Source organism: Salvelinus fontinalis, chromosome 38, assembly GCF_029448725.1.
Source record: "Salvelinus fontinalis isolate EN_2023a chromosome 38, ASM2944872v1, whole genome shotgun sequence".
Classification (NCBI taxonomy): domain Eukaryota; kingdom Metazoa; phylum Chordata; class Actinopteri; order Salmoniformes; family Salmonidae; genus Salvelinus; species Salvelinus fontinalis.
The window spans coordinates 26,896,795-26,914,225 of record NC_074702.1 but is presented as its reverse complement, the minus strand read 5'-3'; the positions used below and the strand labels follow the sequence as shown (position 1 = coordinate 26,914,225).

The window sequence follows — 17,431 nt, the reverse complement described above, 5'->3', positions numbered from 1 at the left end:
CCACCAGATGGCATCAGTTCACCTGATTCTGAATCAGTGGAAGTAAAAGCACTGCGGTCAAAATGGTGGTGGAATTCCAAACTAAGAGAGATAACGAAAAATCCTAAGGGTTCACATCTCAGACATTCTTCTAATGAGGCTGGATAGGTGACATACCTGCCTGACTGCTAAACCAGTGGTGGTGGAAGGAAAGGATTCACCGGGTAAAATAATTTACATTGGTTTACACAAGCAGGAAGACCAGAGTGCCCCGAGCATGACGCCTCCGCTGGATCAATATTCTAATTCATCTCATTTACACGGAGGCAGCAAGTGAGCAGCTTGTAAAAATAAGAAAAAAAAGCGAACTCAGAGATGGGAGGAACTATTATTGGAAGAGACTGGGCAGTTTTAGGGGCTGGATTCGCCCAACAGAGGGCACTGCATGTGACCACTGTGTTTTCATTAATGCCTGCAAGCAGATCAATGGCTTTATATGTTAAATACCTTGGACATTAGGGCACACCGTTGCAATATGTTTTGCAATAGAAAACGATAACAAGCGTTTCTTATTGGACATTATATCCCTGCCTCCTGAACAAGACCCTGGTTAGTGAAAAAGCACAGTTTGCTCCCAACTTCTAAACTTTTTTTCAGTATGGCAGACTTTGAATTGCTTTGTTCTGTTGACTCTAAAAACAACATTATAAACTGGGTGGTTTGAACCCTGAATATTGATTGGCTGACAGCCGTGGAATATCAGACTGTATACCACGGGTATGACAAAACGTGTTTTTCCCGCTCTAATTACGTTGGTAACCAGTTTATATTAGCAATAAGGCACCTCGGGGGTTTGTGGTATATGGCCAATATACCATGGCTAAGGGCTTTGACCAGGCACTACACTTTGCGTTGTTCCTAAGAACAGCCCTTAGCCGTGGTATATTGGCCATATACCACACTCCCCCCCCGGCCCTTATTGCTTAAATATAACTCTTTTGCACGCCATAAAGTTACAGGACACCTGTCATTTCCGTTGCAAAAAGAGACAGGTGACAATTTCCATTAGTCTCCATTGGCACCACCACTCGTTGCCTAGTAACACAGCTAAGGTAGTAGAGGGAATGTGTTTTTTTTCTCCAGTATACCTCCACCGGAGCCTTATGTTCAGCTCTCTGACCACCACTAATTCTGTTTTCTACGTAGATTCAAAGACGTTAGTTCTAATGGGGTGTATTCCAGAGGGGACAAAAATGCAATTTCAGAATGTGAAAGTTGTGCCCCTGTTGGTTATGACATTTTAGTTATACCACGGCATTGTTGAATAATTAGCTAGGAAGGCATTCTAGAGTGGGCATTACATGTAGATATACGGAACAGTTGGAAAAGATATAGGACACCTCTGAAATAGTTCCAACAATAGGCGCCTTTTCCCCCATTCTAAACCACTGCACCACGCAGACCATACTTGCTACAAAGTTACAGAAAGCCAAAACAACAACCACGCAAACCGAAATAGGATACGTTGTAAACGCAGGTCGGGGGAAAACTTTGCTAGCTAGATAGCATTAATTTTCTTTTGCATATAATTTCTTTGCAGCATCTGATGACCTAACGTGGTGAGTGATGAACATGAATTTCTCCGGTTCTTCTTGACGCAGTTGAAGCTATGACGTCAAATCCTCCCACGTGTTTGTAGTGTGACCAGCTGTTTTCAGCAACTGGTATTGTTGAATTTGTTCGTCATATTGGCAGATTTGCTAGCAACAAACTATTTCGCCACAGTAGCTTCTAGCCTAGTGTTTGATATGCAATGCGATCTCCTCTACTGTAATGAACAGTGTCTCTTTAAGGACAAAGCTACTCTTCAATGCCAGGCAAAATCGCGAAGAATGGACAACTGGGTCATGTCTTTGGCAACCGAGCCTTAGTGGAGTTGCCAACAACCAGATGTTCTGAAAACCGGATGTGGGAACTCCGCTCAGAAGTTTATGTTCCGCCTGCTATGTTGGCTAGCTAACCGATAGAACTAATGACCAGGTTTGGTGGGAGGATGAAAAAGACTGAATTTACTTATCAAACATTAAATATCAATTAAAACATGTCATTTCTACCAGTAAATATGTGCTTCAGTATTGTTTTCTCTGGCAACTGTAGTATAAGCGGGATAAAAGTCGTCAGTTATTTACAAGATAATATACAGAGCATCAGCGTTTATCCTTAACATTACACTGGTAGAGGGCCTTTGTCATGTCAAATGTGACCCAATATTCTAACGGCAGTGACACCTGGGTACTGGCACCAGATCCTTCCTCACCTTGTGCTGCCTCTCCTTGGCAGGCTTGGTGTTGACCTTTCTCCAGGCGTCCAGCTCTTTGTCCTTCTGGTCTAGGTAGTAGCCTCGTACAGGGTCTCCTCCATTGTTAGCAGGGGCTCTCCAGGTGAGAATCATCTCAGAGCCAGTGCAGAGCAGCAGGGCGATGGCAGAGGAAGGGGATGGGGCAACTGGGAAGGGGAGATGTATTTGAAAAGAAAGTTTGGGCATGCTATACGTTTCCTCAGCCTGCCCAGAGACAAACAAAAAAAGTATTACATTTAGATAGATAGTTTAGATCAGGGGTGTCAAACTCATTTCGCATCGTGGGCCACATACGGCCTAGGGAGATGTCAAGTGGGCCGGACCATTAAAATTATACCATACTCTGCTATAAATAACCAAAATATCATGTCTTTCCTTTGTTTTGGTGTAAAGAAGCACAAGAACATTAGGAAAATATTGAAATTTAATGAACTATCCTTTTACAAAACATTTCATGAAACACCTCATATTTCCTTAGACAAATGTGCAATTTACTTTTATCATTCACAAATATGCATTACAACTGATCCCACTGATTGTACAAAGGCACAAAACTTTAATTGGTACTGAAAAATATAGTAATGCACTTTAAGATTAAATGAGACTTTTAAAGAAAGGAATTTTTAAACCACTTACACATACGCATATAAAATCTAAATGTAATCCCTGCGTACACCTTACAAACTAAGGAGAGTGATTTGAAATGTGTAATGAAGAAAGTGTTCGCCTGTCCTGTAAATCTGTAAACTTCATACATGAAACATACATACACATACAATACATACTGAAAATTTATGGAGTTGTATGAACAGTAGAATTCCATCACACAACTTTTGTTTTGAAGCTGCTGACTAACATTAAAGTGCACATTTTTTAAATCACCACAGTAAGGATTCATCTTCACAGAGCTGTATTCTTTCAATGCAAACAGTATCTAAGGCAGCATTTTAAAGGTGTTAGTCTAGTCTGGACTTGTATTTGTTCCTGAAACTTGGCTTCTTTTGGCCTGTACAAGTGCATCAACACCAGGTGTCATGTCCTGACTAGCTGTCACTTTCAGAATGTCATTTAAGTGCTTGTTTGTGAGCCTTGAACGCATTTTTGTTTTATTGATATTCATCACTGAGAAAATTTGTTCACAAAGGTAGGTTGTCCCAAACATGCACAAAATTTTAGCAGCCAGGGCTGTTAATTTGGGGTACCCTGGTAGTAGATACTGATAAAATCTGTCCAGACCTACAGAGGCAAATTTGCCCTTCAAATCTGCATCACACTGCAAATCAATTATCTCTAGCTGAATTTCGACCGGCAGATCAGAAGCTTTAACTGTGAAAGGTGAGCGAAAAACTGAAAATTCTGTCTCAAGTTCACCAAATACCTGAAAACGTTTCTCAAACTCCCGCAGTAGTCCTGCAATTTTGTCTTTGTACCGTTTCATGTCCGCATCAGGTCTGGTCACACACACATCTCTCAGACAGGGGAAATGAGCAGGGTTGCCATTTGCCAGTTGCATCTCCCACAAAGTCAGCTTCAACTTAAATGCATGTATGTTGTCAGAAAACTGTGACAACTTTTTTGCGGCCTTGCAACATTTTGTTCAGATTGTTCAAGTGTTCAGTAATATCAACCAAGAATGCAAGGTCCCGTAGCCATTCCTGAGATTGTAATTCCAACACCGGTTTTCCTTTTTTCTCCATGAACTGTCCGATTTCCTCTCGTAGATCAAAGAAATGCCTCAGCACAGCGCCTCGGCTTAACCATCTCACTTCAGTGTGGTATGGCAGGCTGTGGGTAATGTTGCTGTCGCTGAGAAGTTTGTCAAACTGACGATGGTTCAGACCTCTGGACCGGATGAAATTTACAGTGCGAACAACCACCACCATGACGTGGTCCATTTTCAGCGACTTGCAACACAATGCCTCCTGGTGCAAAATACAGTGAAATGTCCAGAAACGATCTCCTCCATTAAGGGCTTGTACTTTGTCTTTGAACTTTGTCGCGACACCTGCTTTCTTTCCGACCATGGATGGCGCGCCGTCTGTAGCCAGGCTGACAGCGCGGGACCAGTCCACTCCAACTCTGTCCAATGCAGCAACGACAGAGCCGAAAATGTCCTCGGCTATTGTGGTGTCCATCATTGGCACCAACTCAAGAAACTCTTCAGTAACAGTCAATGTCTCATCAACTCCTCGAATAAATATGGTCAGTTGGGCCACATCTGTGATGTCAGTGCTCTCGTCAATTGCCACGGAAAATGCAATAAATGACTTGACTCTCTGTTTCAATTGACTGTCTAAATCTGCCGATAGTTCCGAAATCCTCTCTGCTATAGTATTCCTCGTCAGGCTAATATTGGCAAAAGCTTGTCGCTTCTCGGGACATACAAGTTCAGCCGCCTTCATCATGCATCGTTTAACAAAGTCACCGTCGGAATACGGCTTCGATGCTAATGCTATTTCGCTAGCAATTAGGTAGCTGGCTTTTACCGCTGCTTCACTGACTTCTCGGCTCTGGATGAAAGTTGACTGCTGTTTCCTCAGACCCGCCAGCAATTCGTTAATCTTATCTCTTCTCAGTTGTCCTTGCAAGCCGTCATATTTTTCGCTGTGATGAGTCTCGTAGTGGCGTCGAATATTATATTCCTTCAATACCGAAACTTGTTGCAAACACACCAAGCACGAGGGTTTTCCGTGCATCTCTGTAAATAAATAGGACGTGGTCCATTTTTCTTTGAAAATTCTACACTCCTTATCTACTTTTCTCCGTTTGGATAACGACATTTTGGCTAATGAGGGTGTAGCGGAGAGGTAGAGACCAAGGTATTAACAACGTCGTAACAAGCAGCAGATGGCGCATTGATATCGTCTGCTGTTTTCAGTCTGTCTCAGTGATGCGGCTTGTCTTCTACTCTGATGGAAAGAGTGCGCCCCTTAGCGGATAATCCATGAATTGCAGCGAATTAAAAATATTAATTCCATGTCTTTTATGCATTTTTTCCACTTTCAAATTATCCTGCGGGCCTGATCGAACCTCCTTGGGGGCCGGTTCCGGCCCGCGGGCCGTATGTTTGACACCCCTGGTTTAGATGGATAGTGTTTTTAATAAATAGCTAATCAGCTTCTATTCTTCTGTATTCCATTCTATTCTGTCCACTTCCATGTATCAGGTCAGTTAATTTAAGGCCACACAGGGTTCCAGACACAAAATATTGGATTTCAACCATATCATCAACTGATCCGAGTCCAGATTCGGGAAATCTGGCATCACTGTGAGTGGCAGCTAAAATGAGCAGTCATTACATTGTAGCAGCCTGCAGAGTGCATGTTATTATTATTATTATCAGACATGATATTATAGGGTGAGACAGCAGTGAGAGGGGTCAGCAGTTATTGATCAGGTTCCTGCCTCATCACAAGTCTATGTATTTCACTGTGTTTGTGGACAAACCAAAATAATTCAGGAGCCTACCCATTAGATCTAATACCTGTCATCATGTAATGGGTTCATGAGGCTGTTATGAACTAATGGTGAATTGAGATCAGGAATAGATTGATGAAGAGAAAGGAGAATACAGAGAAACAAGCCTTGGCTACTAACAAAGACTGACTGAAAAAGAAAATGGACTCCAACTAATTTACATGATCACTTAATATTTCACATTTACACCTCCTTATCCCGTCAAATTAGCCAGTGAAAGTGTAAATAAGAGATCACTATGAAAACATTCACAAGTATAAACACATTTCCCTGTGTCACGACGTGGCCCTTTTGGGTGTATATCGTGACCCCTCCCCCTCTCACTTTCTCTCCCACCACAGTTTTTACAACGGTCATAAATTCCTGGGAGAAACTCTCTTCGCTGCCATGGAGTATTGAGGCAGAACAAAGACATTATTCTTGCCAAAACTCCTAATCCCCAAAATTTGACAATTAAACAATATTTCTATGCTTGAGAATGTGGGAATGGTCCGTGGACACTGAAGGGACAGTAATGTCGAGTTTGTTTCATTTGGTGATCTCATGAAGGACAGGAAACACACATTACTGTGTCTTTGTTTGTGTACACTTCTCAATTATGGGGTTTGCATCTGATGGTTGTATAAACTATATGATTGAATATGAAACTATTTGTGAGAAGATGTAATGTGATGTTGGCCTTCTAAACGAGATACTTGTTTAGAACGCCCCTGTGAGCCCAGACATTACATCAGGTGTCATGGAACAGCCCTCCAAGGCGAGTGCTTATAAAGGACTTCTGACTAAATGTACATTAGTCAAAAACGCAGGGACAGGAGTTCCCACGTTGAAATGGCTGGAACTCTGAAACTTTCAACAAAGAAGAAGTGCGCCACTTCCGGGGTCCTCCCGGATGGCGCAGTGGTCTAGGGCACTGCATCGCAGTGCTAGCTGCGCCACCAGAGTCTCTGGGTTCGCGCCCAGGCTGGGCTGGGTTCGCGCCCAGGCTCTGTCGCAACCGGCCGCAACCGGGAGGTCCGTGGGGCGACGCACAATTGGCATAGCGTCGTCCGGGTTAGGGAGGGTTTGGCCGGTAGGGATATCCTTGTCTCAGTATGTAAAATGTAATGAAATGTAAAAAATGTAATAAAATGTATGCACTCTACTGTAAGTCGCTCTGGATAAGAGCGTCTGCTAAATGACTAAAATGTAAATGTAAATGTAAGTAATACTTGATGCCAAAGAGACCCACGGCAAGCCGGACGTCTTGAATGGTTAAGAAATCTACAAACTAGAGTCAAGATAACGCCAGACGAGGTCGCCACGTTGGAATGGCTATCACTCTAGAGACCAAAACATGCCGGGTGACGCTGGTGTGTGAAGTGGTTTAAACTACAACTCCAGGACAAGACCAGGAAACATGGAAGCTGTCGCTACATGTCGAAATGGTTGGCAACTCTACCAAAGGAAAAGACCAGAGAACGTGGAGATCATTCCCACGTTGAATTGGCTAAGAAATCTACAAACTAAAGAACAATTAAATACTTTAGTCTGGTACACGCATCCGATCTGAGAACATTTCCTAATTGTACTCTGAAGTATCCATTATAACAACCTACAACAGACATTGATCTCTGGTGGACAAACCAGAGGCGTTCTGTCAACGGACTATCCAGCAGACGGACCAGCGATCGCAGAGAGGGACAGCAAAGGCATACACTTGTAAATATGAAATGTGCAATTTCATTTCGAATGAGTGTTTGTTCATGTTCAAAGTATTAGCAATTTCTATGAGTGTAGTTATCAACTGTATTACAGTGAATCCTCTCAGAGCTTCCCACTGTTGAACTGTTCCCACCCCTTTCCTTTGTCTACCAAGCTGTCATATCGGCTTAGCCCACTAGGGACTTTTCTATCATGTCAGTATGACCTATTGTCTGTGTGTGTTTAAGTAATTCTGTGATTGATTAAGTTAGTTAGTAAATAAATAATTAAGCCAATTTGTATATCGCTGATTCATTATCTATGCTAGAGTTCGTGCAGATATCCAAGGGTTTGTGACATTCAGAATATGACTGATGAAGTAATAATACATTAATAGAAGACTGTAATCGATAAGATATGATATATTCGTGAAATTGACACTCTAAAAACAAAATTTGTCCGTGGTGCCCTGACTTCCTAGTTAATTACTATTCTGTGATTCGTTGAAAACAGACGGGGAAAAAAGGGAGAGACTATCTGAACTAGTTCTATTTGTTTCATTATTTCAGTTTGCCCTAATGAATATGTTCCAGGAGCATGTCCAACATTGTGGGTCAGTCAGCTGTTTTTGTCTGGTACTCACTGAGAGCTGCTTTCACCAGGATAGGGGGAGACTCGTTGGAGTAGATACTGTTCCCAGCTCGACCCACAGACTTCACTCTGAACACATACTCCTTCTTCGACTTCAGACCATTGACTGTAAACCTGAGAGGAAAAAACACCTCATTTAGGCCTAGGTGTTGCAATGTCAAATTTGACTATTCATATAGGCCTAATGCCTAAGCAATTCTTTCTACATTGGGATGGTTCTATGGACTAAAAAGCAATTTAACTGGAAATGTCAATGGAGCAGGACTAGGCTTAATCTGTGTCCTGGAAACAGTCCCATCATGTTCTGTTGTAGAATTAGTGGCAAGAGAGTAAACTACAACATTTATCCAATGCACAATATAAACAGCTTTCAAAATAGAGGAGCTCAGTTAATTTAAATGGCACAGTGAGTTCAGTACTGTACTTGGTGTTGGTGGTTGGTTTGTTGTTGACCGTCCTCCACTCTTGCTTCCCAGCCTCGCTATAGTACAGGTAGTATCCCAGAATGCCCTCTTTCTCCTTGGGCTCCTGCCACTGAAGCAGGACAGCAGAATCTGTGTCTCGGATGGCCAAGACGGAGGTGGCTGGAGCAGGAGCAGCTAACAGGATAACACAGTAAGCTCAGCTGATTGGCACACTCTTAGGAAAATAAAAACAGTCTATCTAAAGCCATCCCTGTAAGGAGAACCCTTTATGGTTCAAGGTAGAACTGTTTAAAAAAAACTTTCTTCCATAGAGAAGGTACTGAAGGAAGGATAAAAATGGTTAACTGATGAACCATTGTCCCTGTAGAATAATCATATAACTGTTTTTTATTTATAACAGCATACACAAATCCATATCAATGGAACTAGTATAACATTAAAGAAAGAATAAGTTTATTCCTCTCCCTCACCTTGGGGTTGTACCAGTGAGATTGGCGGGCTCGGCTCTGAGGGTTCGCTCACGCCAAACTTGTTGACGGAGCGCACCCGGAAGCAGTAGGACTTCCCCTTCTGTAGGTTAAACATGGGGAACCTGGGAGAGCCCACCGTGATGTCCATGCTGGCCAGCTGCCAGCTGTTTTTACCTGCAATGGACTGATGGACAGAAGGAAGTACGAACCGAGAGAGAGACAGGCAGGCAGAAAGAGACACGGAGGTAGATGGAAAGAGAAGTAGGCAGAAAGACAGACAGACAGACATACACACGGTGATTAATCCAAGTGTTTCTCACTATTATTTCTCTTTTCTGCTCCATTAACTTCATTCCCATATCTTTAAGTCCTTTTTAAAATGTACATTTGAATAAAACCCAGTGTTTAAAAGGAGATCAGCGATTATAAAGCGCAAGCCCAAGGGCGAGCCGCGGATATTTGAATATTCCTGGGCAGAACAGAAGCGGGAGATCTTGGTAATTTCAGATGCTTTTGATGGATTGGACAGTTTTATTACAGAGTTACTTATAAAAGTCCAATAAAAAGCTATTTCCTGTGGCAGTTTGCCGCTTTTCTTCTCATTATTGTAATTGCAAGCTGTTGGGCATCTAGCATGCAGAGCCCTGGTTGATATTGAAGAACTGGGGCACTTTGGGGGAGATGTAAAATGAATGATCCCCCCCCCCCCCCCAACCAAAACTTTGACAAACTTTAGTCGTTGTAAGACCTTCATCAAAATAGGAACACTTGTGTCCTTTATAGTTTGGTGGCCATGTACGAACACACCCACAACATGTACTATAAAACCTCCTTGACGTTAAAACTAACCCAGAACAAAACTGTGGCTAATTCACAACCGTGAACCTAGAAAACCAAGAGTTATACTTTTAATCACCCCCAAAGCCTAGAGAGAGAGCTTTGACCCAGCTAACAATTATGGGGAGAGAGAACGTTTGTGTAATGTTACAGGTAATGTCCAGTTGTCCAGTTTTCCATTAGTTGGGGGAACATTCTATGTTAGCTAAAACCTTGTGAGAAACCTTTTAACATGTTTTGGTGTTAAGGTTAGGAGAACATTCCCTTAATGTCAAACAGAATTTATTGGATTATACAACATTAATGTTCTAGACGTGTTTTATGGGACGTTGCAAGAACATTAATGCGTCCAGTTTTCGAGGGTTAGGAGAATATTCCATCAACGTTTCGATATCTTTAGGGCATGTGCTTATTGGGCCAGAGGTCCTGTCCAGAAGAAACCCTAACCCCCCCTCCCTAGGCACTTGTGTAGATCTGAAACATCCAGTTTGGTGAATACACTTTGAAGTAAATCTCAGCTCTGTTAAGAGTACACTCAAGAAAACATTTTATTGATCATAGTGATTCAGGGCTATCATTAAAACAGGCCATTAATATGTTAATAGGTTAATATGCCCCACCAATATTAGGCAACTATACAGAAAGCCTTTAAATTGCTGAAATAAGTCAATCAATTCAAGGATGAGAGAATAATCAGATTAACTGACACCTGACACGGGCATGGTGGCGCATCGGGAAGATAGAAGTACGTTGAACTAAGGTTGTGAGTTCAAATCCCAGGCTAGGACATGTTGAATAATAATTACTGTATAAATGAACATGCACAATATAACCATGTGTGTTAAATATGTACGTTGAAAACACTATGTTAAAAGCACCGGTGTGAGTGAGTATCCCTAACATTGCCAACAGACAAAGAGCTATGAATGGGTCAGTGGTTCACCAATCAGGGCCTTGATTGGCTCGGCATCAATAAGTGATGTGTAATACATTTTTTTGGAGGGCACATGAATGTTCTTGAAACGTTCTCCTTTAACTTGTCGAGAACATCTCATGTTCTGAGAACATGGTAACCATGGTCTGTGTATGCTTGGTGGGACTTTGATGGAATATTCTCTTCACTCACAGAAAACTGGATATCTAAATATCTTGCACCGTTCCAATGAAATGTGCCTAGAACATACGCAAAACATGAGGAACACCTTCCTAATATTTGCGTTCCACCCCATTGTGTCCTCAGAACAGACTCAATTTGTCAGGGCATGGACTGTACAAGGTGTTGAAAGCGTTCCACAGGGATGCTGGCCCATGTTGACTCCAATGCTCCCACAGTTGTGTCAAGTTGGCTGGGTGACCTTTGGGTGGTGGACCATTCTTGATACACAATGAAATTGTTGAGTGTGAAAAACCCAGCAGCGCTGCAGTTCTTGAAATACTCAAACCAGTGCGCCTGGCACCTACTACCATACCTTGTTCAAAGGCACAAAAATATTTTGTCTTGCCCATTCAGCCTCTGAATGTCACACATACACAATCGTTGTCTCAAGGCTTAAAAATCCTTCTTTAACCTGTCTCCTCCCCTTCATCTACACTGATTGAAGGGGATTTAACAGGTGACATCAATAAGGGATCATAGCTTTCTCGTGGATTCATCTGGTCAGTCTAAGTCATGGAAAGAGCAGGTGTTCCTAATGTTTTGTACACATAATATCTTAAGTTCTGAGAACATGGTAACCACGTTCCGGGTCAGTTCTATTTGACATTAAGGGAATGGTCTCTTGGAATCATTCCTTGCACATCACAGGAACGTTTGTTGTTAGTTCATGAGAAAGCAAATTAACTAGCGACAAGAGAGCAACTTCAAGGTCTCTCAGTTTTTAACGATTGCACCGATGCCCACCTAAACTGACACCGCCAGTGTTTTTCTCCCTCCTCTTTAATCTTTATATAATGGTCAGAGCTCTTCATTAATTTGGCTCCGAGTCTACAACAGTAAAACAGATCAATGGGCAGCTGCGGGCTGACACTACACGCACTAAGATGGCCGGGTTGAGGGTTAATTGGACCTGCGTTTTAATGAATGTTTAGCTGGTCTGTGTGTGTGTGTGTGTGTGTGTGTGTGTGTGTGTGTGTGTGTGTGTGTGTGTGTGTGTGTGTGTGTGTGTGTGTGTGTGTGTGTGTGTGTGTGTGTGTGTGTGTGTGTGTGTGTGTGTGTGTGTGTGTGTGTGTGTGTTTCTCTGTATTGTGTGTATGAGTAGGAGGACAGGCCTTAACTCACCCGCTCCACATAGAAGGTAAGTTGCTCCTTGCCTCTGGGCTCTGGCTCAGTCCAGCTAAGCACGGCGTAGTTGTCACTCACCTCACAGGCATGGACACCAGTGGGAGGGAATGGGACTTTCATCTGACCTGAGGTCAGAGGGAAGGAGGGAGGATGGGTGTAGAAGATAGTAAAGACAACAGGGGCATGGTCAGAAGGAGAAAACATTTAGAGACGGGGAGGATTACTATCTGAACTTGTCCAATAGGAACACATATTTTAATTTTCCATTGCAAATAGCTTGGCTACGGTGTACCCTGCTAAACAAGACCCAGAGCATTGGATCACATGACCAAGCAAGGGTCAGATATAAAATTGTTTTTTTTTCCTGAGAAACGCACAGACTGTGTCATGACACACACACACACACACACACACACACACACACACACACACACACACACACACACACACACACACACACACACACTTATTGATTCATTGAAACCTTAAGTTGTACCAGGGTGCCTCAAAAAAGAGAGTATGGCAGTCTATGAGGCTGAGATAGTACTTTATTTCTCATCATAGTACACCATTCCCTGGTGTTTCCATGGTGTTTGCCTCCTCCTCCCTCTTTGAGCTACATCAGGGTCATGTTATGATCCCTGTTCAGAGAGAAGTACGCTGACTACCCTGGGCTATAATGTGCATTTACTAGGACACCATAGAGAATAGTCCACCTAATGGAACAAAGTACATTGCTTTCACAAAGCATGATGGAAGATACGAAGAAACATGACGTTGCTATATTAAATATCATAGGCGAAATTGCCACGGGTGTCTTGTAGTAAAAAAAGATAGTGAAAGATAAGTGTTTCCAATGACAACGGTGTGCACTATGTGATTTTGACCAATTGTTAGTAGGCATTGCCTGTCTGCTAATTGGTTGATGATGTCATTGGAAAATGTTAGGAATTTTATGAATAATGACTAAACAATGTTTACATTTAGATAAAACTATAACTAATTGAACTCTACACTGTATTATTATTATATCTGATTAATAATGTTAATTCATAAGGAAAGGATTATGTAGCATGAACAGGGAGTAATTAAAACATAATAAACACCATTCCAACTAAGTTGGAGAGGTGTGTGGTGAGGGTTATAAAGTAAGCAAAAAGGATCGTTAAACTATGGTTGAACTGACCCAACTTAGCCCTGAGATGTTTAGATAAGGCACTGAGTAACTTCTTAGGTCTTCCATTATCTTGAGTTGTGGTAATAAGTGGTAATAAATCATAGTGAGCCTTCAGGAGAATAAATGATATTGTGTGTCATGTGTGTGCGCTGGAGAGTTGGAATTCACTTTTGAACCTGTTTTATCTTGGTCAAGAGGAGGAGCTTTATTCTGTAACCAATGACATCATATTTTGTATATAAACTGTTGTTTGTGGTTAAATGGGAGCGCGCTCACGAGAATAAACACTATTATCTAATTCTAATAAGACTGGACCCTGTCTATTTTATGTTAATAAGTATCTTACAAATTCTTAGAAATAGACAGATTGATTTTAATTCATGAGTACATAAAGGAATTATAAAATTCCCCTAACAGAAATGCGTATCTTTCTTTACTACAAAACATACAAACACACCATTTTCTTTGTGCCCCATGGCTAAAGTGTTGAAGTTAACTGTTTCCAAAAAATCGGTTTTACCAAAACAAAAAAATCCCTTTCCACTTCCACATACTGTGTTTTCAAAATACCCCTCCATAAAAAATAAAAAATACCCCCCCCCCAAAAAAAGTAATGTTAAACTGTATAGAATTGCAGAACATGTGTTTTCAAATGTCTAAAGAATACCAAGGGGAAAGCAAAAATATGCAGTGATACTGTATCGTAACTATTCGGTCTAGGGAAACCGCTGGGGGATACAATTGAAAATGCTGTAGTACCATAGCTACGAACACAGTCAGTAATAGTACTACAATGATGATGTATGTGGTTTCTCACTTTCCAGCTGGTCTTTGGTGATGGTGATCTCTCTACCTCTGTCCACCTTGATAACTGATTGAGAAGAAAAAGAGAGAGAAAAATAAAGAATTGAAATGCATGATAGCACAATGAGTAGATAACATGGAAGAAACCGTCCATACGATGCCAGCATGCCAGGGCTCAGCAGAGAGAGAGCTAGAGAGAGAGAGCTGGGGGAAACAGTCAGAGGCAAGCCAACCTTTTGGCCGTACTTCATCTGTGCCTAATGATCCACAGCATCTGACCAGCACACCCATCTGTCCTCTCCGCTCCTCTCTCTCTCTCTCTCGCTCTCATAGCCCCCACCACACACACACACACACACACAATGTATTCTATTTAGCCTATGTTATGTCTCTCTCTATCTAATGACCTCTACCCAGAGTGTGTTCGGTGTGTGTAAATCTGAGTGTGCAGATTACCCATAGTTCTGGTGTGTTCTAAAGGGTCGGTGGTGATGACAGGCTCGGTGGCCTTAGAGGGGCGTCCTACACCTGCCTGGTTGACGGCACACACCCTGAACTGGTAGATGGTGCTGTCACTCAGACCTCTCACAGGGTAGTGACATGCCTTCTGAATGGTGTCATTACAACGCACCCACTGCCCACTACCAATGTCACACCTAGGATTAGGGAGAGAGAGAGCGAGGGAGAGCGAGAGAGAAAGAGACCATAAGAGAAGGGAAAGGAGAAGATCAGAGATTTCAAAAAATGTATTTCACTTTGGGACTTTCAAAATAGTTTTTTAGAGCAACATTCACCGATTTAGTTATTTCTCCGTGAATATAATTTTGTCATTATAAAATACATTTGTAAACATTTTCGATTGCATAAAAGAAAAACACATTTCAGCCAACAAAGGACAATCATTTTTCAACCCAAATACATAATATCAACATAACAAGTCTCACAACTCATTCATAAGAAAATGTGACGAAAAGCAGCCGTTGAATGCTGATAAATCAATACCGAACAAGAAGCAATGCCACCTGGGAAAGCAAACAAAGAAAGCAAATAGCTTGAGAGAACATTAAGCTGTGTATGTGTTGCTAGGCGACTGGAAGGTTAGGTCTCTCTGATGTTAGGTCTTTCTCTGATGCATATAATAAATATACATATATATATATATATATATCGTATAATACATCAGAGTGAGACCTAACATTAGTATTTTAATGTGCTCTCTGCATGCTAAATAGAGAAGATGTGTAATGATGAAAGTATGCACACACACACACACACACACACACACACACACATGCACATACACACACACACACACGCACACGCACACGCACACGCACACGCGCGCGCATCGATCAGCTTTAGTGATTAGTGAGCACCTGTTACCTATGGGAGGGCTTTGATTCAGTTAACGCTGTGTTCCATGTTGAATTATTATCATGCATATCATCCATCTTCTTTGGGCTTTGCCAAATGGATATTACATCAAAGTTGGCTGGGGTTTTATCTCCCCGATCCAATTTCCTCACACACATCCGAGTAAGTTGTGGCCCAACAGTTTAGTCTTGTTTGCTGTGTGTTGTTGATTTGGAGTAAACAAAGATAGCTTATGTCTAAGATAACTCTTATCATTTAGACTGAACGTACAGGTAAGCAGGCCAGTTTCAAATTAAATCAAATGTTATTAGTCACATGCGCCGCATACAACAGGTGTAGTAGAGTGAAATGAACCGTACAGTGAAATGCTTACTTACGAGCCACCAACCAACAATGCAGTTTAAAAAAATACGGACAAGAATAAGAGATAAAAGTAACAAGTAATTAAAGAGCAGCAGTAAAACAACAATAGCTAGACTATATACAGGGGGGTACAGAGTCAGGGGGGTACAGGGGGCACAGAGTCAGGGGGGTACAGAGTCAATGTGTGGGAGCACCGGTTAGTTGAGGTATTATGTACACATAGGTAGAGTTATTGAAGTGACTATGCATAGATAACAAGAACAGAGTGTAGCAGCTGTGTAAAGAGGGGGAGGTGAGGGTGCAATGCGAATAGTCTGGGTAGCCATTTGATTAGATGTTCAGGAGTCTTATGGCTTGGGGGTAGAAGCTGTTTAGAAGCCTTTGATGGCACTATGGTGTTGAACACTGAGCTGTAGTCAATTAATAACATTCTCACATAGATGTTCCTTTTGTCCACGTGGGAAAGGGCAGTGTGGAGTGCAATAGATTGATTAATCTGTGGATCTGTTGGGGCGGTATGCAAATTGCAGTGGGTCTAGCTTTTCTGGGATAATAGTGTTGATGTGAGGTATGACCAGCCTTTCAAAGCACTTCATGGCTACAGACGTGAGTGCTACGGTCGGTAGTCATTTAGGCGGGTTACCTTAGTGTTCTTGGGCACAGGCACTATGACGGTCTGCTTGAAACATGTTGGTATTACAGACTCAGACAGGGAGAGGTTGAAAATGTCAGTGAAGACACTTGCCAGTTGGTCAGCGCATGCTCGCAGTACACGTCCTGGTAATCCATCTGGCCCTGCGGCCTTGTGAATGTTGACCTGTTTAAAGGTTTTACTCACATCGGCTGTGGAGAGAGTGATCACAGTTTTCCGGAACAGCTGGTGCCTCTAAGCGAGCATGAAGAAGTTTAGCTCGTCTGGTCATGTCACTGGGCAGCTCTCGGCTGTGCTTCCCTTTCTAGTCTGTAATGGTTTGCAAGCGCTGCCACATCCAGCGCTGCCACATCCAACGAGCGTCAGAGCCGGTGCAGTATGATTCGATCTTAGTCCTATATTGATGCTTTGCCTGTTTGATGGTTCGTCAGAGGGCATAGCAGGATTTCTTATAAGCTTCTGGGTTAGAGTCCCACTCCTTGAAAGCGGCAGCTCTAGCCTTTAGCTCAGTGCGGATGCTGCCTGTAATCCATGGCTTCTGGTTGGGGTATGTACACACGTCGAGGGAGAGCTTTGTATGCGTCTTTGTGTGTGGAGTATACGTGGTCCAGAGTTATTGTTTTCCTCTGGTTGCACATGTAACATGCTGATAGAAATTTGGTAAAACGGATTTAAGTTTCCCTGCATTAAAGTCCCCAGCCAGTAGGGGCGCCGCCTCTGGGTGAGTGTTTTCTTGTTTGCTTATGGCGGAATAAAGCTCATTCAATGCTGTCTTAGTGCAAGCCTCTGACTGTGGTGGTATGTAAACAGCTACGAAAAATATAGATGAAAACTCTCTAGGTAGATAGTGTGCTTATCATGAGACACTCTACCTCAGCCGAGCAATAGCTCGAGACCTT

General features: G+C 42.3%; 1 protein-coding gene across 3 annotated transcripts in view; it reads right to left on the bottom strand.

Annotated features, from left to right (window-relative positions):
• myom3 (myomesin 3) overlaps positions 1-17,431 on the bottom strand; it is a 75,165-nt gene that overhangs the window by 18,127 nt on the left and 39,607 nt on the right. For all 3 annotated transcript variants that reach the window (XR_008756706.1, XM_055903503.1, XM_055903502.1), the window contains exons 12-18: positions 14,600-14,799; positions 14,157-14,210; positions 12,160-12,287; positions 9,045-9,228; positions 8,574-8,748; positions 8,142-8,263; positions 2,297-2,484 (exon numbers count right to left, since the gene is read on the bottom strand). Coding sequence is in view for 2 of the 3 variants with exons in the window: in XM_055903503.1 (XP_055759478.1) it covers positions 2,297-2,484; positions 8,142-8,263; positions 8,574-8,748; positions 9,045-9,228; positions 12,160-12,287; positions 14,157-14,210; positions 14,600-14,799 (1,051 nt within the window). In the remaining variant the exon portion in view is untranslated. The remainder of the gene's footprint in view (positions 1-2,296; positions 2,485-8,141; positions 8,264-8,573; positions 8,749-9,044; positions 9,229-12,159; positions 12,288-14,156; positions 14,211-14,599; positions 14,800-17,431) is intronic.